The sequence below is a fragment of the Zosterops lateralis genome (assembly GCF_965231275.1).
Source record: "Zosterops lateralis genome assembly, chromosome: 14".
NCBI classification, from domain to species: domain Eukaryota; kingdom Metazoa; phylum Chordata; class Aves; order Passeriformes; family Zosteropidae; genus Zosterops; species Zosterops lateralis.
Genome location: NC_139774.1, coordinates 17,233,627 through 17,257,138, shown reverse-complemented (window position 1 = coordinate 17,257,138; position 23,512 = coordinate 17,233,627). Strand labels below are relative to the sequence as shown.

Here is a 23,512-nt window from a genome sequence, read left to right as displayed (position 1 = left end):
TGACAGGGACAGGAGCCAGGGCAGGGCTGGAGCTGGGCCAGGGCAGGTTTGGGTTGGATTTGGGGAAAGGTTCTTCCCCCAGAGGGTCCCCAGGGAATGGGCACAGCCCCAGAGCTCCAGGAGAGCTTGGACAGCTCCAGGGATGCCCCAGGGAGGGATTTTGGGGGTCTGAGCAAGACCAGGAGCTGATCACAGAATAGTTTGGGCTGGAAACACCTTAAAACCACCTTCACCACAGCCCTGCCATGGGCACCTCCCACAGCCGGGGCTGTTCATGCACAGTGTGTCCCTGAGAGCTCGGCACGTCTGTGACTGTAACTGCGCGTTGACAGAACACTTTCATTGAACCACATCGCTCTCGCTGTGTGCTCAGCGAGCCCAGCCTGCAATGGGAGCCCTCAGAGCCCTCATTGCCCCCTCATTGCCCTCAGAGCCCTCATTGCCCCCTCATTGCCCTCATTGCTCTCAGAGCCCTCATTGCCTCCTCATTGCCCTCAGAGCCCTCATTGCCCTCAGCGGGTCGGGCCGGGGGTGCCACACTCATGATGGCGGCGGGGGCGGGGCCGGGTTGAGGCGGAAGCGGAAGCGGCGCGGGGCAGGAAGCGGAAGCGGCGGCGGTGGCGGAAGGGGCCGCGCAGGAAGCGGGGCCGGGGCTCCCCCGCGGCCGAACCGGGGCGAGGGCGGCGAGGGGAGCGCGGGCAGGTGAGGGCACCGAGGGGACGGGGAGGGCAGCGAGGACACGGGGACAAGGACACGGCCGGCTCGGCCCCCCCCGGACCGGCGGAGAGGCGACCCGGAGGCTGCCGTACCCTGTCGGCCCCTCCCCGCTGTCACAGGCCCCTCCGTGAGCCAACGGCGGTGACGGGGCTCTGGGGAAAGCTGCTTTTCCTTCGCTTATCTCGGCACAAATCGCCGCGTTCTCCCCTTTTCCCTCCGCTTCAGGAGCGCCTCTCTGTAGCCGGCGCTTTCTAGGCTGTCCCTGGCCGCTGTCGCTGCGTTTTTTCTTATTTTTTCCTTCCTGCGGAGTCTCCCCGTGGTTTTTAAAGCGTTTTAAGGTCCGTGGGGTGTTTAGTCATCAAGAATAAAGCGCGTCGAGCTGTTGTTTGGTGCGACGTTCGTTGTCGGGAATTAATTGAGGTGGGGGCCGCGAAATCCCATTTGCTTTGTTGAATATATAGATTTTTTTCTCTCTGTGGAGATTTGTCTGGAGTTTTTAAACGGGGTCAGCTCGCTAATGTGGAACGAGGTGTTATTAGCTCGGAATAACCTCAAGAGGAGTTTTTATCGTGCAGAAAGTGCAAACTCATAGAGACAAATCTTTCTTTTCCCCAATTCACGGCAGGGGCGGGTTGTGCTCCTTGGAATTGTGTCCTACAGGGTTTTTCCTGCTTTGGTTGTTGATATTCTCATTTTTCTTGCCTGTTTTCCCAGTCCTCGTGCTGTTCTCTTTCCTGCTGTGCCACTCTGGAGGGTTTTTGGGTTGTGTCACATCCTCTGGTCAAGCTGAGTTACCCCTGGTGACTGGGGATTGATCTTTCCCTTGGAATTCAGGCTATAAATGGTTCAATTTGGGCTTTATGGGGTTGATCACCCCAAACTGAGCCCTTTCCCAGCCTGCCCCAAAAACAACAAAAGCAGGATCTTCACTCCTGGTTGGAGAATTCCCCCAATTCCAGAGGAGAAGGGATTTTCCATTTCCTGCTGCCCACAGGCACCAGGTGGGGATTTATTGGTTGGATTTTCCCCAAATCACGGCAAGGTGCTGTCAGGAACTTCAAATACACCCAAAATGTGTGACAGAAGGTGCTGTGCAGTGCTTGGATCTCAGTGAAACTGTCAATATTCCAAATTCTGGCCTCACAGAGAGGCTGCAATGGAGCCTTGCTGGAAGCTTTTCCGAAATCTGCCCTTATTTTTTTAAAACCACTTGTTTTCCCTCAATCCACTGAATTTTGGCATCCAGCCTGTTAATCTCGGGCTCATTGAGCTGGTGAAGCTTTGCCCTCCTCATTCTTGTTCTTGCCTTGGAATAAAATAAATCTTTGCCAGGTGAAGTCAGGGAAGGATCTCTCAGCATCTGTACAAAGTGATTTCCTGTTAACATCGAGTTCACCTTTATTTTAGCTGCTCATTTTTGTGTTCTCATGGAGTTTGTGGGTGTTTTTAGGTGAGAAATTGCAATCCCAGTGTCTGTTTGTGCTGCACTGAGGGTGGACACAGCCCAGGAAGGAGCAGAGGATCCTCAGCTGCTTTCAAACAATGACTCCCAGCTTCTCCTTGGCTTTGATCTCTAACTCAACAGCCTCAATATTTTCCTTGGTGTTCTCACCTCGAGGAGGAGCTGGTTTGAGGGCTTTTAATGGGGCATTTTTGGGGAGTGTTCAGCAGGAGCCTGTTTGTTTGTTTTGTTTTGGTTTTTTTTTTTTCAAAAAGGGAAAAGAAATCGTTTTTCTGCCGGGCAGACTTTGGACTTTCATTCTGTGCTGGAAGGTGGCAGTTGGTGCTGAGCTGGTGATCTCTGCACAGCTCCCCTGTGCTTGTCTTGATCTCAGGGCAGGATCTCTGAACATTTTTTTTTATTCACAAAAAGATTTTTTTTTTTATTCTGCTTCAAACCTGAGATGATTTTTCTTCCTCACTCCCTCAGCTGAGAGGATCCGTCCGGTTTGTCTGACCATCCCCAGCTTTTGTCTGAGCCTTTCTGTCTAATCAAACCACAACTTGGTGGGTTTTTTTGCAGCTGAAGTGCTGTTCCCTCCTGTGCTCTGTCCCTTGTGTGTTTCAGTGGCCTGGATTTCATAACCCTGTGCTGTTTCCTCCCTCAGGGCTCGGTGCAGAGATGGGGCCCCGGCGGAAAACTGTGAAAGCCAGCGCGGCCAGCAGGGAAGGGGCAGAGTCTACCAAAGCTGAGGAGCCAAAAGATTACATGAACCAACTCTCTCATGAAGTGCTTTGCCACATCTTTAGGTGAGCAGCCTGGCAGAAATCAATTCACTGCTTGTTGTTTTAGAGTTCTTTATTTTCTCTCCTGCTTTTCCTGTTTGTGACACAGTAAACGGTGGATGGACCATGAGCGGATTGGTGGATAAAGAGGGATTACAAATGTTTTTTTTTCAGTCTTCAAAATTCATTTGGAAACTGAAAATCAATTTATGTGAGTGTCATGAATGTTATTAGAATGAAGAAGAAGTCAATGAGTGATTTAATTTGGTTAGAAATAGTGATTTTAGAGCAGAAATACGTTTTGGATAGAGCACAGTTGAGGTGCTTGCTTGGGAATTGTTGCATCTGCAGAAGGGATTGGGATGAGGGTGTGACCTCCTCTACAGCAAAGTCCTTCTCCCTGATGTTTACTCAGTCCTATTACCCAAAACAAATGCCTCACCCACAAGTTCTTGGAGAACAGCAGCTCTCCAAAATATTTGGAAATTGACCTTGCAGTGTGTGCTGGGAAACAAAAGTCACTTCTTTAAACCTAGTGAGGCAAATGGCTTGGTCAGCAGGGTTTGGGTTGGTTTAAATTCACTTTAAGGAAGGGATTGTTCCCTGGGAGAGTGGACAGGCCCTGGGACAGGTGCCCAGATTTGCTGTGGCTGCCCCTGGATCCCTGGAAGTGCCCAAGGCCAGGTTGGACATTGGGGCTTGGAGCAGCCTGGGACAGTGGGAGGTGCCCATGGCAGGAGGTGGAAGAGGTGACTTGTAAGGTCCCTTCCAACCCAAACCATTCAGCAATTCCCAATTCCCTAGAGACCCAAATAATAATGCATTTAATACTATATTTGCATGACAATTCCACGTGCAGTGTCAGAAACTGCTGAGTCACTTTACTAAGCAAAACTCCACGTTTAATGAGACAGCGCCGTGCTACAACTGCCCCCAGTGCTGCAACCAGGCTCTGCTGGGTGCCAGCTGCAGGCTGCAGCAGTGCAGGAGGCTGCAGCAGTGCAGGAGGCTGCAGCTGTGCAGGAGGCTGCAGCCGTGCAGGGGGCTGCAGCAGTGCAGGAGGCTGCAGCAGTGCAGGGGGCTGCAGCAGTGCAGGAGGCTGCAGCAGTGCAGGGGGCTGCAGCAGTGCAGGAGGCTGCAGCAGTGCGGGAGGCTGCAGCAGTGCGGGAGGCTGCAGCAGTGCTGGAGCAGGGGCTGTCTGTGCTCCCCCAGGTACCTGCCCTTGCAGGACATCATGTGCATGGAGTGCCTGTCGCGGAAGCTGAAGGAGGCGGTGACGCTCTACCTGCGCGTGGTCAAGGTGGTGGATCTGTGTGCGGGGCGTTGGTGGGAGTACATGCCCACAGGTGAGCCCCCTGCCACCCTCCTCCACTCAACAAACCTGGGATTGATCAGATATTCCCTTTCCTTTGCCTTCAGGAATGGCTTGCCAAGGTTGTGTCTGGTGTAGATACGAATTCGGGGTGTTGCTGTGTGAGGTCGTAGGTTGGGCTTGATGATCTCGAAGACCTTTGAGATCAGTTCACCCTGCCCAGTTCACCCTGTGGTTCTGAGGCTGGGAGTGCTCTGGAGCCTCCTGTCAGTGCAGATTGTTGGAAGGGAGTTTGTCCAGGGGTTATGACATCAAGAGGCTGTTTGCATTCAGGCAGCAAAAAATAAAGTGGAGTGAAAGAGCAACTCATCTGCCAGCACTTAACAATGTGAGGATGAGTTTTGATGTCACAGCTCGTGTCACCTGCAGATGAGTAGATAAATTTGTTAATCTGGGTGAGCCCTGTGAGTACCAGGATTTCTGTTGGGTTTCAGTTGCACTGCTGGGATTTGGTGGGGGACACAGCTAAAGTGAGGGAATTCTGCAAATCAGAGGAGTTAAAAATTGAGATTGGCTATGGTATTAAGCAAGCGTTTAGACCTAATCTAAAACTGGTGTAAATACAAGTAACTTACCCAGATAAAATCCTTTTTATGTGCTGTCTTTCATTAGAATAAAATAGACCTTTGCCTTTAAGAAACCATCCTGTTTCTGTGAAAAATGTGAGCTGTGAATAGTGAACTGAAATAAGGGACCCAGCTGGGATTTTTTTGAGCCATGGAGTTGATAAATAGAATTCCAGGAAAAATAGACCCCCAAAGCTTCATGTGAGGAGGGGAGAGAGCACAGTGAACCCTGCAGCCATGCAAACATACAGAATTCAAGACAGAGAGGAATATTTAGGTCATAATTTCTAGAATGTGGAAGGAAAAGAAAAGCTATTGCTTCACCACCATCCATCTTTCAACATCACAGAGCTTGTACTGCCCACATAAAGAGAGGAGTGTGTTTGGCTTTCCCTTCAGAGCCCAGTGTCTGCTGCCACACCAATACCAAATGTGTTGTTGTTGTCTTAGGTTTCACTGATTCCAGCTTCCTAACGCTGCTGAGGAAGATGCCAGACATTGAACAACTTTATGGTCTTCATCCCAGGTATCTGGAAAGGCGCCGAGTCCGTGGCCACGAAGCTTTCAGCATCCCTGGAGTTTTAGAGGCTTTGCAGGCCTGTCCAAATTTGCTGGTGAGTGGTTGGGCTTGGGAGAAAACCTCCTTCAACACTTAAAAACTGTGATTTGATGCTTCCAGGGCTTTGGTTTAGGCCTGGCTGCACAGGGAGGAGTTAATTGTGACCCCATTTGCTAATGACAACTATTTTTAGTTGGCACCACCCAGGTGCTCCTTAAGCCCAGCAAGGAATTAAAGCTCTCATCCCTCTGCTTTTTAAAAAAAAAAGGCCAGTCTTGCCAGAAATGAAAAGTGAAAATAACGTTGCATTCTGTAGTTTACATGGTTAAGAGGATATTGTTCCTGTTGTTGTTGTTGTTGTTGAACTGGTGTTAGAGCATTTGCTTTGCTTCCTTTTATCCAGGGTGTTGAGACCTCTCATTTAGAGCTGGTGGAAGCTATTTGGACATACATGCCCCAAGTCCACATTTTAGGGAAGTTTCGTAATCGTAATGGTGCTTTTCCAATTCCTCCTGAGAACAAGCTGAAAATTCCTATAGGAGCTAAAATTCAGACTTTGCACTTAGTAGGTGAGTGTGGTCGTGGTGGAAGTAGTTGGCTTCAAACACAGGTGGATTTAAAGGCTTTGAAACTCTGCAGATTTGTAAATTCTTTGGAGGAGAGGGAGTTTGGGCTGTGGCATCTTGGAGGTCTTAGTTGGATATTTGGTAGCAGGTGCAGAGGGCAAGTTCTAAAGAATTCTTGACAAACCAAGGTGAAGAACTGGTGTTTCAAGTTCAAGTTTTCTGCACAGAAAAAAAGCTTCCTTTTGAAAGCCAGGAATTTGTCATGCAGTGGATTAGTTTAAAGCTTGTTTAAAAATGTTTGTTTGTTTTGTTTATGTATTATTAGGGGTGAATGTCCCTGAGATTCCTTGTATCCCAATGCTGAGGCACCTTTATTTGAAGTGGGTGAGACTCACCAAACCACAGCCTTTTAAAGATTTCCTTTGTATCAGCTTACGTGCTTTTGTCATGAGGAACTGTGCTGGTAAGAGGGATTCTTCCTGTCTGAAGGGGATGGTAGAGCATGGAGGAAATCTGGTTCTGTTAAAAGCCTTGAAATTCCACATTCTGAGAGCAGCCCTTGTTTGATTTGTGGTGTTGGACAGAAATCTCTCCCTGTCCTGTGCCTTCACTCGGTGCTGTGTGGTTCTGCTGACTTCCTGCTCTTAGGGGGATTTGTGTGGATGTGTTTTTAGTTCTTCCACGGGATCATTGAGGGAGAAGTGAACAATCTGCTGTGTCTTTCTGGCCTTGTTGTGTGCAGGACCCACAAACTCTCTGAAGTACGTTCCCCTGGTGACAGGCCTGGCCTCTGCCAGGAATCTGGAGCACTTGGAGCTGGTCCGTGTTCCATTTCTTGGAGGACTGATCCAGCACGTGGTAGAAGACAGCTGGAGATCAGGTGGGAAGCTCCCCATCCTTTATACCTAAATAAAAATAAATAAATTAAAGCTTTAGCAAATTCTGGAGGTTTTTTTGTCTGTAACGTATCCTTTTTTAAGCGTTTGGAAGTGTGGTCACGGTGCTAAATATTCTCTGTATTGGTTATAATTTTGATATTCCAGCTGCAATTAACTCTTAATGAGCTGCATTAGTTGATGAGCAGAATGAGGATTGAAAGAATTGCAATTTTTTTTTTTTTATTTGCTAAAAAGGGTCAAGACACCACTGATGAAAATGTGTAGGGTTGAGGGCTGTGATGTGAGGCTGGAGTGTAAGAAGGGTGTTCTTTATTTGCCTTGCCAGGTGGTTTTAGGAATTTGCACACTATAGTTCTGGGAGCTTGCAAGAATGCACTTGAAGTGGATCTTGGCTACCTCATCATAACTGCTGCACGAAGGTACCTCCCTTCAGATCTCTCTTTGCTTCTCCTTTTTCTAAATAAACGTCAGAAATGACATCCAAGGGACAGAACAGCCATCAAAGTTTAAGTATTACACATATAAACTTTGCATCACAAGAGTTTTCTGTAGTTAAAATCACTGCAAATACCCTCTGAGTCCTGCCAGATTCTCTGTTTTATTAGAACAGGGCACTTTCTTGAGTGTTTCCTGTGTTTTGGGCTGAATTTTGATGGAGCAATTCTGAATTCCCCGCAGGTTGCACGAAGTGCGGATCCAGCCTTCCTTGACCAAAGATGGTGTTTTTTCTGCTTTGAAGATGGCTGAACTGGAATTCCCACAGTTTGAAACTCTTCACCTAGGCTACGTTGATGAGTTTTTGCTACAGTGTATGACACTTTTTATATCCACAAAAAAAAAAAAAAACCCAAACCCATCAGGATTACAGAAATTGCTGTGTTTTCAATCATTATTGATTAATAAGAATATTAATGTTGCATGTGTTGATGCTGCTGATCTCCTACAGCCAGATCTGGTTTTCCTCACTCCCTGAAAGTGGGGGAAGCTGAGCTTTATTAAAGGAATTATCTGATCAATAAGGAGTTAGAAAATCCTGCTATAAAAGGCAAATTTACTGCTGTGTCTGCTCCTCTCTTTTATAGGTAAAATGACGAGTACGGACTTGGTGAGGTACGGCTTGGCTGATGTGGTTGAAAACCCAGGAATTATTACAGATATTGGTATGAAAGCTGTAAATGAAGTTTTTTCTTTCATCAAGTATCTGGTCATTTACAACTGCCCACATCTACATAACCCAAATAATTGGATCACAGGTATTGCACACCTTTGAAATTTCAGAGCTATTCTATGAATTTCTGTGCTAAAACCAGAATTTCTCTGCTCTCTAGTACTGCTTGTTCTGTTGTTAGTAAGTACAGTAGATGATGCTTGCTTTGGGGCCACGGTGGTGCTGGGAGCAGGATGGAGAGATCCAGAGGCTGCTGCTCTCTCAGATCTGAAAAGGGGGTTAATAAAACCAGGAGTGAGGTGGGAATTTCCCTCAGGAAAGGTCTCCCTTGTGTTCCCAGACCACTCGAGGTGGACCCGCCTGGTTGACCTGACCCTGGTGAGATGCCACGCCATCAAGCTGGACTCTTTCAGTCAGTTCATCGAGTTACTGCCCAGCTTGGAGTTTATTTCTCTGGACCAGATGTTCAGGGAGCCTCCAAAGGTAAATTCCAGTGAGTGGTTTGTTTTTTTCTCCTTGCCAGGATTTTTTACTTGTTGCCATTTCGTTGGCAATCCAGTGTGCTCCAGCCTGCTGTGCATTCTGCTCCGAGTTGTCATTAATAGAAGAGATTGGTAATAAATTCCTTTATTTACAGTTGCTTTTAGCATGATGTGCTGGGGAGAATGGTGCTGCTTCTGCACATGGGAGCAGTGGCAAGGAATGTGATCAGAAAATAAAACTAATTGATTCTACCAGAAGTAAAACTCACTGATTCTCTCAAGATCTCTGCTGATATTTCGCTGTGCTGCTGCTTTTTATATTGGTTTTTGTTTTTTTTTTCCTCTTAGGCCTGTCTTTCCAATATTAAGGATTTTTTATGATTTTTTTCTGGGTGAAATGGGGGTGGCGTTTCCCTTTTGAAGTGCTTTCAAAGCTTAGGAATTTTATTTCTTCACCTTGTCCCCTCCCACACTGTAACACAACTCCTTGGTGAGCTGTTGGGCAGGGAATGAGAAGTGTAAAACCTGCTTCCTCTGGTCATGGATGGTACCTGTGTGCTGGGAAGACTCTGATCTGATTGTATTCATGTCATGATCCCACAGCAAATTAATAAACACAATTAATAGATTACAGTGAAGGGCTTTGAGGAGTTTCCTGTTCATGAGGAGTTTGACAGTGTAAGTTCTGGGTTGTCAGCCTGAAGAGGAACCTCTGCAATCAGGAAATCTGAGGGACAGTTTCCCTGTTAGTGTTGTGCTGTCCCAGACAATATTTTTGGTTTTCCTGTTGCCTTTAGGGAATGTTAATATAACGAGTCCTTCTTTTCAAACCTGAATTTCTGCTCTTTGTTCCCAGGGTTGTGCTCGTGTGGGCCTGAGTGCAGGCACAGGGATTGGGGTCTCCTCTGCCCTGGTGAGCAACCAGAACTCCAACAATGACAATGACAACAACAACAACCACCAGAACAACAACAACAACAACCCCAACATCCACCACAACAACCACCAGCACCCCAACGAGCAGAACGAGGAGAACGAGCTGCGCCAGGAGGGCCCTGCTGAGGAGCAGCAGATTGGGGCTGAGGGTAACCCTGGGGGAGCTTTCTGGGGGGATTTGCAGCTCAGGGTAACCCTGCGGGAGCTTTTGGGGGGGATTTGAAGTTGAGGGAAACCCTGGGGGAGCTTTAGGGGGAATTTGGAGCTGAGGGTAACCCTGGAGGAGCTTTTGGCAGGGATTTGGAGCTCAGGGTGACCCTGGAGGAGCTTTTCGGGGGATTTGCAGCTGAGAGTAATTCTGGAGGAGTTTGGGGAGGATTTGGAGCTGAGGGTAACCCTGCAGGAGCTTTTTTGGGGGGGATTTGCACCTGAGGGAAACCCTGGAGGAGCTTTTTTGGGGCTGGATTTGCAGCTGATTGTAACCTTGGGGGAGCTTTTTGGGGGAATTTGCAGCTCAGGGTAAGCCTGGGGAGCTTTTGGGACGATTTGCAGTTGAGGGTAACCCTGGGGGAGCTTTTGGGGGGGGATTTACAGCTCAGGGTAACCCTGGAGGAGCTTTTGGGGGTGATTTGCAGCTGAGGATAACCCTGGGAGACCTTTTTGGAGGGATTTGCACTTGAGGGTAACCCTGGAGGAGCTTTTGGCAGGGATTTGGAGCTCAGGGTAACCCTGGAGGAGCTTTTGGGGGGAGATTTGCAGCTGAGGATAACCCTGGGAGACCTTTTTGGAGGGATTTGCACTTGAGGGTAACCCTGGAGGAGCTTTTGGCAGGGATTTGGAGCTCAGGGTAACCCTGGAGGAGCTTTTGGGGGGAGATTTGCAGCTGAGGATAACCCTGGGAGACCTTTTTGGAGGGATTTGCAGTTGAGGGTAACCCTGGAGGAGCTTTTGGGGGGGATTTTATCTTCACCAGGCTCCTGGTGGAGACAGGAAAATACATTGAAAGCTCGTTGCTCTTTCAGCTCCTGAGGTGGAGCTTTAATTTTTTCTGAATGAACCAAACCACAAAAGTTAGGCTGGGCTTTGGCCACAGAGATGTGGAACAAATCTCTGAGAGACTTTATACCAAGGGAACCAGGGCAGTTATTATTTATTTCCTGTGAGTGTTTGAGGGCTCTGTCCATCCTGTTTCCTCTCCCTGAGCTCCTGTTGCTCTTTGCAGCCCTGAATGAGATGGAGGAGGTGGCACAGGAGGAGGGGGAGGCTGCTGGGCAGGCCCAGGACGAGCTGCCAGCTCCCAGCCAGGCTGTTGTTCCCATGGAGGTGGATGAGGAGCAAGCAGGTAACTGTGTTTGGGAAAAAATCACCTCCCTGAGAGATTCATTTTCCATTTTAAGTCTGGTTTTGCTTCAGCTGAGTTGTCTGATTCTGAATGATGATGTTATAGCACAGTTTGGTGCTGTGAAGGAATTTGTTCTGTGTTACAGCCCAGAGCTTTCTTTGCATATACAGGGAAATAACTTGACTTGAAGCCTGATTTTTGTGCTCAGTGTAATAAAAGTGAGAAGGCCTGGATGAACTTGTCCTGTTGCTCTGTTGGTGTTCATGGCCTTAGTTCTTTCACTGCAGCACTTGGGTTGTTTTTGCTTTTTCTCAAGCCAGCACAACTTTTTCCAGAGTTAATTTAATTTGCATTAATGACACAAAGCAGCCTTGATTTCTTTTATTGCCACTTTTTTGCTGGACAACAGGATTTTCTACTGAATATCCCAACAACATGAAGTGACACTCCATTGTGACACTCCTCCCCTCCCAAACCATTTTAATGCTGAAATGCAATATTTTGCTCTTCTCCCAATTAGATTTTAATGGGGGACCCACAGATTAGGTGGCTAAATTGTCTCCAATTAATTCTTTAGAAGTTTTTCAAGCAGTGCTAGAAGTTTTTCAGCCTTTTAATCCACGCTTGGTTAATTTTTACATAAAATGCTGATATTCTCCTTCTCAGGACCAAGTGGAATTCAACCTGTTGTAAAAGCAGCTCCTATCACCATCCATGACTCAGACAGTGAGGATGAGGAGGAAAACATGAGCACTTCCAGAACCTGCATCTCCAACAGCATCGCACAGAGTTACTCAGATGGGGAGGAGAAGAGCAGGGATCCAGTGGAAACCAGAGAACCTTCAGGTGTGCAACGTTCCTTCTGAAGCCTCAGCCTTTCCCTGTGGTTCAGGTTCATTTCCAGCTTCGTTTGGAATGTGGAATGAAGGCGTTTTGAGCTCAAATCACAGGTTTTGTACAGAAATAGAAATGGTGCTGCACTGATCTGAAACCTGCAGCTCCTCTTTGGGGTTCCCAAGGGGACAGAATTTATCAAGCCTGGATATCAAACCACAGTTCTGGTTTCAGAGGGGAAAGAATCCCTGTTTGTAGAGAATTTTCATCAGCTTTTGTGCTGCCAGTATTGGGGATTTGGGATTTGGGGTGGTGTAAAGAGCTGAGAGGATTGAGACAGACATTCAGGAGGAATTTCTCCATGGAAAGGGAACTCAGTCCTTGGAAGTGCCCAGGGAGGTTTGGATCCCCATCCCTGGAGGTGTCACCTGGAGGTGGCACTGAGTGCTCTGGGCTGGGGACAAAGTGGGGATGGGCACAGCCTGGACTGGATGGGCTGGGAGAGCTTTTCCACCCTCAGTGACCCTGGGATTAAGTTTTGTTATGATTTATTTGGGTTTTTATTCCCCTGTGAGCTGAGACTGCTGTTCCTGCTGGCAGCACTGCCCGGACCCAGGAGGGGGAGCTGACTGGTGTGAACTTCAGTCCTGTCTCTGTTCCTGTTTGATTCCTCAGGTGTATTCCTCCTATTTAAGAAAACAGGAGCCTCTCTAGATTAGATATTAGAAAATAAATCCCTCCCTGTGAGGATGGGCAGGCCCTGGGTGCCCAGAGCAGCTGTGGCTGCCCCTGGATCCCTGGCAGTGCCCAAGGCCAGCTGGACACTGGGGCTTGGAGCAGCCTGGGACAGTGAGAGGTGTCCTTGGGACAGTGGAAGGTGTCCCTGGCATGGCAGGAGTGGCACTGGGTGAGGTTTAAGGTCCTTCCAACCCAAACTATTCTGTATTTGATTCTGTTCTCAGTGTGTCTTTCATATTGTTGTGCCTGAGTAAGCAATGAGCTGCTCTGGGACAATTTGGTGTTTTCGTGTGGCAAAGCCTCCAGCACATCACTCCAAAAATAGCTGAAAGATGTTACAACAGCTACAATTACCAATAATCCCCATTCCTGGGGAGATTGTCACTGGCCTCTGGGCTGCCCTGTGTAACACTCAGCTTTATTTGAGGTTTCTCATCGTTGTTCTCTCCCGCAGTGAGCGGCAAAGGCAAGACTCCCCTGCGGAAGAGATGCAGCAGCAGCCACGGCGCCCAGGCCAAGCAGTTCCCCGTGGAGGAAAGCAGCTGTGAGAAGGGCTGCCAGGTGACCAGTGAGCAGATCAAAGCTGACATGAAAGCAGCCAGTGACATGCCCGAGAGGAACAAGAGCAAAGATTCCTACGGCACCTGCGGCACCGCCCCGGGATCCTCCGCGCCAACGCCCAGCTCCTGCAGCGCTGCTTCTCCCAGTCCTGACTGTGCCCAGGCAGCCCAGAGCCACTGTGCTGCCTCCAGCCCTGCAGCAGCAGCAGAGGAGTGCAGGCAGTGTGGCTGCTCTCCCTGCAGGAGGGACGGATCCGGCGAGAGGGAGGCCGAGGAGAGCCCCGTGTGCTCGCGCTGCTCCTCGCGGCGCAGGACGAGCGGGGGGGTTGATGGGGAGAGCCCCTCCACCAGTGCAGCCTGCAGGGACGGGCCAGACTGTGCACTGAGGACTCTGCCACACTGCACTGGGGCTGCAGCACAGCCTGGCCATGACAGGACTAGTGGGAGTGCCTGTGGGGCCGGCAGGCAGGAGCAGAGCACACAGCCCCCGGGCTGGCAGCTGGACTGCAAGGAGGAGTATCCGCGGAGACCCCTGACCAGGGCCAGGAGCAGGCTGTCCCACGTGCCTCTGGTGTCAGAGCCAGGTAGGGTTTACACACAGAGTAACTCCTGAGTAGCTGCAGTGCTGCCATCAGACAGCTCTGAGCAGCTGCAGCTGCCCCCAGGGAGCTCTGATGTGCGGCTTTTCAACCTGAGCGCTTTGAAAGGGTCAGAGCTTGATGGAGCAGAGGTGCCATCACCAGGTAAAATCAGGTTTTTCTGAAAGTGCCACTGACATTTTCCTGCCTGCAGCTCTTTCTGTTTGTGTTCCCTGTACATCCTAACCAGTATTTGCTTTATTCCTTTGAAAAGCAAATGCCATTTTTTTGGTGGCTCTGCCTGCCTGTGATTCATTGAGACAGGAGTTGTCTCCCCATTAAATTCCTCCCTGCAAAGGCAGCAGCTACACTTAGATCTGAACAAGAAGGCAAAGGTTACAGCTGGTGCTTTATCAACCAATAAAATCATAATTACAATTGAGCCAGGCTTTTGGACCTGCACTGGGTTCTGCTTCCAAGTGTTTTAGGCAGGTTGATCAAACTCACTGAAAATTGTCCTTTTCTTAAACACCTTCATGCTTCACTTTATTGTTTTGTTCATCTGACATAAAATAAAACCCCTGAAGGGCTGGAATGAAGGGAGAAAACAACAGATGTGGGAGGGGAACTTGCTGTTTCTTTCAAATACATTTGGTTTCCAAAATAATCATCTTATTCTGGCACATATAACCTCATATATCCAGGACTCTGTGCCGGGAATATCTGGCAGGTAAAATGAAACTGAAAGATGAAATGTGCTGCTTACACAACTGTGAGTGTCAGAGGGAGGACAAATTCCTGCCTCTGTTAACATGGAACGATTCAAACACTTCATGTCCTGCTGTTTTTTTTCCAGTTTATTTAATGCTCCCAAGAGTTAACAAAAGCTAAATCACCTCAGATGTTGTGCAGGTAGTTTGTAGCTCAGTTTTCAAGGAGAGATCTTGCTATTAAATTTAAAATGTTTGGTTTTTACCTTAGGACCAGTAATTAATTGGAGATCTTTGTGCACATGCCGTATGTTTTAATAAAGAAAGCTTAGTTTTAGTAAAATAATTTCTCATTTTGAGCTGTTAATGACAGAAAATTAATTCTAGGGCATTTTTTTTTTCCTCTTCCTGATGGAAATAATGCTTGTGGTGATTTCTTTTCAAAGACTCATCTGTTAAATCAAGCAGGAATTGGAGGTCCCTGCTGGAGCTTTGGGAGCAATAAAGGATTTTATACCTGAGCATCCTTTGCAATATTAAGAAAACCTTAGTGACAGTGACAAAAACCAGATTTTCCAGAAGTTTGAGATAATTTCTACTATTTAAACATTAAAGCTATTTTAGGCCTTGTATTTGTCAAGGATGTTCTGTTTCCTGCAGAGATTCAAGTGTAACCTAACCATGAATCTTTTCCTGGCTCCACATCTCTCTCTGCTGTAGCTTCAGCATTCCTGGGTTTTCACCTCTAAAGTTATTTATTGGGGAATAATTCTGAGCACAAAACTGGGGTTTTGAGCAAGGAGAGGGTTTGTTTTGGAGCCAGGCAGGTGTTTGGATTTCCCTGTGTGGGAAAAGTTGTCCTGGGCTGTTCTCAGCTCTCCTGAGACGGAGCAGAGGAAAGATTTTCCCATGTTTTTGTTTCCAGAAGTAGCAAAGCCAAAGCCAAGGCAAACCACCAAGAGGAAAAGGACAGCTGACAAATCCACCAGTACCAGTGACCCTGTCATTGAGGATGATCATGTTCAGGTAAGAGCTTTTCCTTCACTCCCTGCAGCTTTAGCACCACAAACCCCTGTTGGGAACCTGAAACTCTATTATTAATTAATATCCTCCCGGATCTTGGAAAATTCAATTTATTTTTCTCTCATTTTTTACCCTTTCATACATTATTATTATTTTTTTTCCCCAGGTACTGACTTTGAAATCCAAAAACCTGGTGGGAATCACATTGACCAACTGTGGAATAACAGATTTGGTGCTGAAAGACTGTCCCAAAATGATGTTTATTCACGGTATGTGACTCCTGTCAGAGCTGCCTCCTCCCTCTGGCATTATTGGGAATTCCTGAAAGAATTCAAGTCAGGCCACTTCTCATTTTGCATTCATCACCTGCATTGCTGATGGATTAGAACTCCAAATATTGCTGCTTCCCACTTTGAATGGCTCTTCTAACAGCTTTAATAAAGATTAATATCTGCAAATCAACGGCTGAAATGATCTGACAATTAGGGAGATGAGATGTTTATTGAAGAGTGTTAATACAGTAATTAGAAGTTGATGAAATGAGTTTGAGTACCTTGTTTTTCTCTCATTTCTTCATTCTCCCCGAGGGTTTTTTTAGCTGACAGGATGATACTTCTGCTCCTTGACATGATAAAAACCTGTTTTCAGTGCTGGGTTGCATTAGTTTCACCTGCCAGGGTGTGACTGCTCCTGCATTGGGTCATTTATTGTTTTCTGCACCACCTAAATAAAGACATTTTCTTTGACATGAGATCTGTCTACTCAGCAGAAATAGAGGATTTATTTCTTTATTCCAGAGTACTTAGAACACACTTTGATTTTTTTGAAGGAAATTTTGATTACATGAGCAGCGTTGCTGGAAAGGAAACAATTTTATTTTCCATTACTTCCCAATTCTCTGTTTGAGCTGATTTTGGAAGCTGTGGCAGCCCACAGACCATTTCAGTGAAAGGAAAAAGAGGGAGAAGAGAATTATTAGATGAAATTTGGCATGGCCTTTTAAAAGGCCACTTCTGTCAAGGCCACAGCTGAAAAGTTTGATGATAATATGGAAAAAACGAAGAGCTGGGCTGTATTTGATATACTTATGCAATCTTTTGATACTTTTATTACTTGTTTGCCTTCTTTTGAACCTGCCAGCCTTGAAATTCTCTGACAGGAGTCTCCTGAGGTCTTTTATTTCCTTTTTTAGCTACAAGGTGCCGTGTGCTGAAACACTTGAAGGTGGAAAATGCCCCTGTTGTGAATCGCTTCGACTACGCCCAGTGCAAGAAGCTGAACATGGATCAGGTCCTGGATCAGATCCTCAGGATGCCCCCAGAGAGGAACAGGATCATTTACCTTCGTCCCATGCAGCAGGTACAGAGCCAGGGAACACACCTGGAGGAGTTACACCACCACAACTCTGAAATTTGGTGGTTTAAAGCCCAGCAAGGCTTTTATTGCAGGATCTGCTGCTTGGATTTTCAGATACTCTGATAAATTAAATGTTAAAATTTCCTATCACCAGTATTCATTGCATTAGAGGAGCTTGTAAATTAGGATTGAATTAATTTCAAACGGAATAACTCAGACTGTGAGAACCTGGGTGCTCCTTGTAGCTGTGTGTGAGCAGAGCATGGCACAGGGATCTGAAATCCTTTAATCCATCCTTTAATCCTTGTTCCTGCTGGACTGAGGAACAGCAGAGTTTGGGATATTCCATCTCCTCTGATCCTGAAATGTTACAGGATCCTGGTGGGACTGGGAGCCACCCTCTCCTCCCCCTGTGTTTAGGGAGTTGTTTAAACCATTTATGAGGATTTTTGAGGGTTTAATTTAAAATCTGGAAGGTTGGGAATGTTTGATTTGATCCCTCTGTGGTGCTGCTCCTCTCCTGCTTTCCTGTCTTGGTTTGCCAACAAGGGAAGGTTGATTGTAGATAAAATCCATAATAACAGCTTTGCTTTGAAACCTTTAAATCTCTTAAAGGACAGCTGTAAAAATATTAGATGGGAATAAAACCCCAAATCACTGATCCTCTCCTCATAACAAAATTTGTAAGGAATAAATGTAGTTTTGGACCATTCTGTGATTTTATGGAGTTTATTTCCACATAGCTGAGAAATAATTGAGTCTTTCCCAGCTCCATCTTTGGAGTTCAGAAAGACATCAGAAACTGGGCATTTCCCATCCAATTCCATTCCAATTCCATTTCCCATTCCAGCACTCAAGAACATAAATTGGCAAAGCTGCCCTGAGGGAGTTTCGCCCCCCTCAATCCTGTATTTATTTGTGTAAAAATCCTCTCTCATCTCTGCATTTCTGGGGGATTTGGTCCATTTCTGCTTTCTCTCGACCCTGCAACCCCACCCCTGTGTCTGTGGTGCTCACAAAGCTTTGTGTGGCCAGGTGGACACGCTGACTCTGGAGCAGAAGATCTTCAGTGGGCCCTACCCCTACCACATCTGCATCATCCACGAGTTCAGCAACCCCCCCAACGTGCGCAACAAGGTGCGGGTGCGCAGCTGGATGGACACCATCGCCAACATCAACCAGTGAGTGCAGCAGCAGCCCTCCCCGGGGGGCCCTGAGCAGCCCTGAGCCTTCCCCAGGGGGCCCTGAGCCCTGCAAAGGGCCCTGAGCTCAGCCAGGAAGCTCTGAGCAAATCCCCAGGGAGCCCTGAGCTCAGAGAGGGAGCCCTGAGCCTTCCCCAGCAGCCCTGAGCAAATCCCCAGGGAGCCCTGAGCCTTCCCCAGGAGCCCTGAGCAAATCCCCAGGGAACCCTGAGCCTTCCCCAGGAGCCCTGAGCCTCTCCAGGGAGCCCTGAGCACATCCCCAGGGAGCCCTGAGCCCCTGCAAAAAGCCCTGAGCTCAGCTAGGGAGTCCTGAGCCATCCCCAGGGATCTCTGAGGTCAACCAGGGAGCCCTGAGCAAATCCCCAGGGAGCCCTGAGCCCTTCCAGAGAGCCCTGAGCTCAGCTAGGGAGTCCTGAGCCATCCCCAGGGACCTCTGAGCTCAGCCAAGGAGCCCTGAGCCTTCCTCAGGGAGCCCTGAGCAGCCCTGAGTAAATCCCCAGAGTGCCCTGAGCCCCTGCAAAAAGCCCTGAGCTCAGCCAGGGAGCTCTGAGCCATCCCCAGGCAGTGAAATTTGGTTGTTTAAAGCCCAGCAAGCCTTTTATTGCAGAATCTGCTACTTGGATTTTAAGATACTCTGATAAATACTAAGATTCCCTGTCTCCAGTATTGATTGCATTAGAGGATATTGTAAGCTAGGATGCACTGAATTAATTTCAGACTGAAGAACTCACTTGTAGCTGTGTGAGATCTGAAATCCCTTTTTGCCCTCCAGGGACTCTGCCAAGGTGTCCTGGAGCAGCTGCAGCTCCAGACTTGCTCTGTTCTGTCACCCAAATTTTTTTAAAAAAATCCATTTTGTTACTACTGAAGGTCGAACTCTGGGTGGTGCAGTTTTAATTCAGTGTCAAGATGCATTTAATATAAAACAGACTGTAAACCCATATGGAAAAGCCTGTAAATTCTCCAGCAGTAACCATCACATTCATCCAGCAATAATGCAGTTGGATGTGGAAGTTGTTGGAATAATTGGGAAATGTTATTTCCCAAGTTATTTTTAAAAGTGATTTGCTTCAAGAAGTAGAGTTAGTTTCTGTGGAAGGTGATGTTCAATCAGTATCACCTCCAGGAAATTCCCAGCAGCAGGGAATTATCTCAACCAGCAATTTGAACCTGTCCCTGTGGGCTGTGATTGCTCTCCAGAGTGAAGGGATGGAGCTGAGCTGGTGTGAGGCTCTTGGGGCAGTTTTTCCATGGATTTGAGGCTCATTAAAGGGAAGGTTGTGTATTAGGATTTCTCATTTGGTTTTTCCCTCTCCTTCTCTCCATTCCCTGGCTGTGACCTGTCCCTCCTCCTGCCCAGAGAGCTGATTAAATACGAGTTCTTCCCTGAGGCCACCAGGACTGAAGAGGACCTGAAGAAATACCCCAAATACCCCTGGGGCAGAGACATTTACACCCTGGAAGGTGAGATTTTATGTGGAGCTCAGGGCTCCTGCTCCTCTTGCTTTGATTCATCACCAGAGCTGTGGAAAAGGAATATTCCTTGTGAGGAAAAGGGGGAAACTCATCTCAGTGGGGGAATGAAGTGAGGAGCTGCTCTGTGCTGATCAATGATTTAAAAAGTGCTGCAGGGGTGGTGTTTTCCTCTCTGGCTGCTCACCCTGTCCCTCTCCCAGGCATTGTGGATGGTGCTCCCTATTCCATGATCACTGATTTCCCCTGGCTGAGGTCCCTGAGGACAGCAGAGCCCAACAGCTACGCCAGATACGACTTTGAGGACGATGAGAGGAGTGAGTAACCTGCTTTGTTTCTCCACACAACTCTGCTTATTTGCCAATTCATCCCTTGCTTTTTCCAGTTTCCTGCTCCTCAGGCTGGTTGTGGTAGATCTGTTATTAAGGTAGGCTGGAGAGAAGTGAGAAAACTGACAGAAAGTTGATGTAAAATTAAAAACTGGATTTGTGAACTCTGGAACAGAGTTAGAATTTATTGTAGATGTGACTCTTTCTATTTGGGAGCTTGTCTGGTGAGATGTGATGGTAGGCACTGCCTGGGGCTCAGTTAAAACCTTGTTTGGAAGCAGAGAAAAATATGTTCTTCCATTACTTAATCAGAAACATCCTGGAATCCTCGTTAGAGGTATTTTTAATTGGTCCTGATTTGGATCAAGTTCTTATCCAGCTCCAGTTTAGGAATCTCAAGAAGAAAGAGATTTTTTTTTTTTTTTTGCTATACCTTTCTCCGGTTTTATTTTTTTAATTTCTTTTTAAAATTTTATTTTGGACAGATGTAATTTTATTGTAGCTTGATGCTTGTAGTTCAGTATGAAGGCTGAATTACTAAAAAAATTGATAAGTATTTAAGAGTCAGGACGTTAAAAGAGTCACGGTGTTAAAGCCATGACAATGAAGGAGAGCTCTGCTGCTTTATCCTTAATTGCTGTTTATAAAACATTTAATTAATGGATAAGCTGGAATTTTGAGCTGGAATTTTGTCAGAGAGGCCTCATGGAGGGGGTTTTTGCTGCTCTGGGGTTCATTTCACCCCCAGACATTTGGCCATGAGCACTGGAGCTGTGCAGGAGAGAAAACCCTCCTTAACCGTGTCCAGCCACAAGAGGCTTTTAGCCATATCTGCATGCAAAACCAACCTGCCTGGGGGAACATTTTGAATAAAAACATCCCTTTTTTCCTTTGCTGTGCGTCCCCAGCCACCATCTACGCCCCGAGGAGGAAGGGGCAGCTCTCAGCTGACATCTGCATGGAGACCATCGGCGAGGAGATCTCGGAGCTGCGGCAGGTCAGGAAAGGGGTGTTCCAGAGGGTCGTGGCCATCTTCATCCACTACTGTGATGTCAACGGGGAGCCCGTGGAGGATGATTACATCTGAGGGCTTGTCCCCAGCCTGCCCTGTTCTCCCCCTGGCACTGCTGGCCAAGAAAAAGCAGGATTTTTATTTTTTTTTAAATTTTTTTTTTTTCCCTACCCTTTAAATGCGAAGCATTTTCCCACCAAGGCGCCCCTCGGCTCTCCCCTGTGGCCCAGGAGGATGTAGTTAAATGTAAAATGGAAAGTACAAATTGTATACTAAGAGTTGTACATAGAGGAAAAAACAAACAAAAAAAAGCAAACAAAAAAAACTTCCTAATACTGAGACTTTATTTCATATGTTTATATACGATTAATTTAATTCCATTTTAATGAAGGCCAATAATTAGGAACGGGGAAAGAAGATTTGAACTTTTCAGCCCATGCAATTCATAGCAGTATTTTATTTTTTATTTTTTTTTTTTTCTCCTTACAAACAACAATTCCATTTGCTGTGTTCAAAAGAGTCATCAGAGTCTCTTTTAATCTGTGCCTTTTTCTTGAGCATTTAAGAGTCCAGTCTGAGTAAACCTGTTGAGCACAATCCTGGTGTCTTGTGTGCATTTTTGGAAGGGTCAGAATATTCTCCAGCTGTTGCAAAGAAGGCCAGAAGCAAGGAAAGAAAAAAAAAAAAAAAAAAATAGAGATTTTGGTGATCTGTAGTAATTTCTAGAGGTATTCAACCCATTTTTTTGAGGGGGGAAAGGAAACCCCCATTTTTAGCACTTTGGAAACAGAATATTCTCAAACATTTTTGTACTGTCAGATTTCATGATCACGGTGTATTTGACTCTGTACTTGTGGAAATCGAGTTGCTGATTGTTGGTTCCACCCTTTGTCAAACACAAATGTGCTCCTTGTGGCTGGCTGGGAGCTGAGCTTTCCCTCCAGGCAGGCAGAAAAGGGGATGTGGAAGTGCCTGGAGCTCTGGGGCTGGGGCTGTGCTCACTCCTCAATGCACATTTTCCCATCTGGTCAGTAAAAAAACTGCTGCTATTTGCCCCCCCAAAAAAAAACGTGTGTGTGTGTGTGTTGTGTATTGAAAGGTGCTCCCAGTGCCCACTGGTGTTTGGTGGGGATTTGCTGCCAGTGCAGGTGTAAAATGCACTTTTTTCCATCCCAGGGTGTCCAGGGCTGGCAGACCTTGCAAGAATTCCCAGCTCTGGCCTGGTCTCTCATCTGTGCTTTTTTAAAATTGGTGTTACCAGCCTGGAAAATGACACTTCCTGAGGTAAAAGCTGTGCAATTCAGACCATTTTTATCCAATTTTTTTTTGCTCATCATGCTGATGGTGATTCTCTGAATTTGGGGGTAAATTTGGCTGCTGGGGGATTTCTATGATTGTTTTGCTCTGTAAAAATGAGGTGAAGCTGCTCCAAGCAGCAAAGCCAGTGTTGATTTTCTCTGCCTCTCTGTGGGAATTCTTGGGATAATGTGAAATTAGAAATGAAATTAGTGGGATAGAAGAGGAAGAGAATGGTGCCTAAAGGGAGCATTTCCTCAGCCCTGCTCTGTGCTGACTGGAGGTGGAGCACTAAGCACCAGAGAAATGTGAATGTTACTAAATTTGCTTTACTGCAGGATCACAGTCAATGGTTTATTATCACTCTTATATTTAATTAACCACAGATAATGTATTAAATAATATTCAGCCAAAACAATTGTGACCCTTCCTAGAAGTGTTTCAAGTCCTCTGAGTCATTGATTTCTGTCAGATTTACCATTTTAGTCCAGAAAATGTTACTGAGTTTCTGAGGTATTGCACCACGTCTCCAGCTGGTATCTCCTCACTCCAGCCTTTTGCAGAAGTATTTACACAAATAAAAATAAAGTGTTTGTTTATATTCAGTATTTCTGGAAGCTGAGCCTTGCAGTAATTTTCACCTTTGAAATGTGACACCCATTTTACACCAGACCTGAATCCATCTCCTGAGGGCTGGGGAGGAGGGAAGAGCTGGGATCTGATGGGGATTTCATCTTTTGGGTCTAAACTTCCTCCTTTCTGCATTTTGTGGTTTTTTCGGGCACTTTTATCCAATCCCTGTGGCAAGGGAGGGTTTCCCTGGCTCTGCCCAGTTCAGTTTTCCTTGGAGCATCCCAGATGTTCCTGTGCCAGGCTGCTCTTCCCTCCTGTGCCTGGTGTGTGTGGCAGGAGGAGCTGCTGGCCCTGCAGGTGAGGGGACAGAGATCCTGCCCTTCCCTCCTTGGGGACAGTGATCCTGCTGTTCCCTCCTTCCTTGGGGACAGTGATCCTGCTGTTCCTTACTTGAGGACAGTGATCCTGCCCTTTCTGGCGACAGAGATCCTGCCCTTCCCTCCCTCCTTGTGGACAGTGATCCTGCCCTTCCCTCCTTGGGGACAGTGATCCTACTGTTCCCTCCTTGGGGACAGTGATCCTGTCCTTCCCTCTTTCCTGGGGACAGTGATCCTGCCCTTCCCTCCTTGGGGACAGTGATCCTGCCCTTCCCTCCTTGGCGACAGTGATCCTGCCCTTCCTTCTTTCCTGGGGACAGTGATCCTGCCCTTCCTTCTTTCCTGGGGACAGTGATCCTGCCTTTCCCTCCCTGGGGACAGAGATCCTGTCCTTCCCTCCCTGGGGACAGAGATCCTGCCCTTCCCACCTTCCTGGGGACAATGATCCTGCCCTTCCTGGGGACAGAGATCCTGCCCTTCCCTCTTCCTGCAGCCCAGGAATTCCAGCTGGGCCTCTCAGCTCTGCCCTGCTCCTGTGGGGACAATCTGGGATCCATCCACATCCCCCTAAAAACAGGAATATTTGCTTTTGGGTACCAAAGGCAGCCTGGCAAACAT

The 23,512-nt window shown here is 47.1% G+C and overlaps 1 protein-coding gene across 3 annotated transcripts; it reads left to right on the top strand.

Moving 5' to 3' along the window:
- Nucleotides 1-629: 629 nt before the first annotated feature.
- Nucleotides 630-22,540, top strand: FBXO38 (F-box protein 38). Of its 3 annotated transcripts, none has more exons than XM_083871721.1 (22): nucleotides 630-702; nucleotides 2,826-2,967; nucleotides 4,156-4,289; nucleotides 5,332-5,495; nucleotides 5,844-6,009; nucleotides 6,332-6,469; nucleotides 6,749-6,886; nucleotides 7,231-7,324; nucleotides 7,584-7,714; nucleotides 7,988-8,158; nucleotides 8,414-8,556; nucleotides 9,412-9,640; nucleotides 10,714-10,833; nucleotides 11,500-11,679; nucleotides 12,860-13,549; nucleotides 15,179-15,279; nucleotides 15,443-15,545; nucleotides 16,469-16,635; nucleotides 17,668-17,813; nucleotides 19,195-19,298; nucleotides 19,511-19,624; nucleotides 20,545-22,540. In XM_083871721.1, the coding sequence occupies exons 2-22, from the start codon at nucleotides 2,840-2,842 to the stop codon at nucleotides 20,721-20,723; spliced, it is 3,540 nt and encodes a 1,179-aa protein (XP_083727847.1). In that variant the 5' UTR covers nucleotides 630-702; nucleotides 2,826-2,839; the 3' UTR covers nucleotides 20,724-22,540. The 3 variants fall into 3 exon arrangements, with proteins under 3 accessions (XP_083727847.1, XP_083727848.1, XP_083727849.1); XM_083871722.1 differs by lacking the exon at nucleotides 630-702 and adding an exon at nucleotides 1,037-1,137; XM_083871723.1 differs by lacking the exons at nucleotides 630-702; nucleotides 2,826-2,967; nucleotides 5,844-6,009 and having other exon boundaries at nucleotides 5,408-5,495.
- Nucleotides 22,541-23,512: the final 972 nt, after the last annotated feature.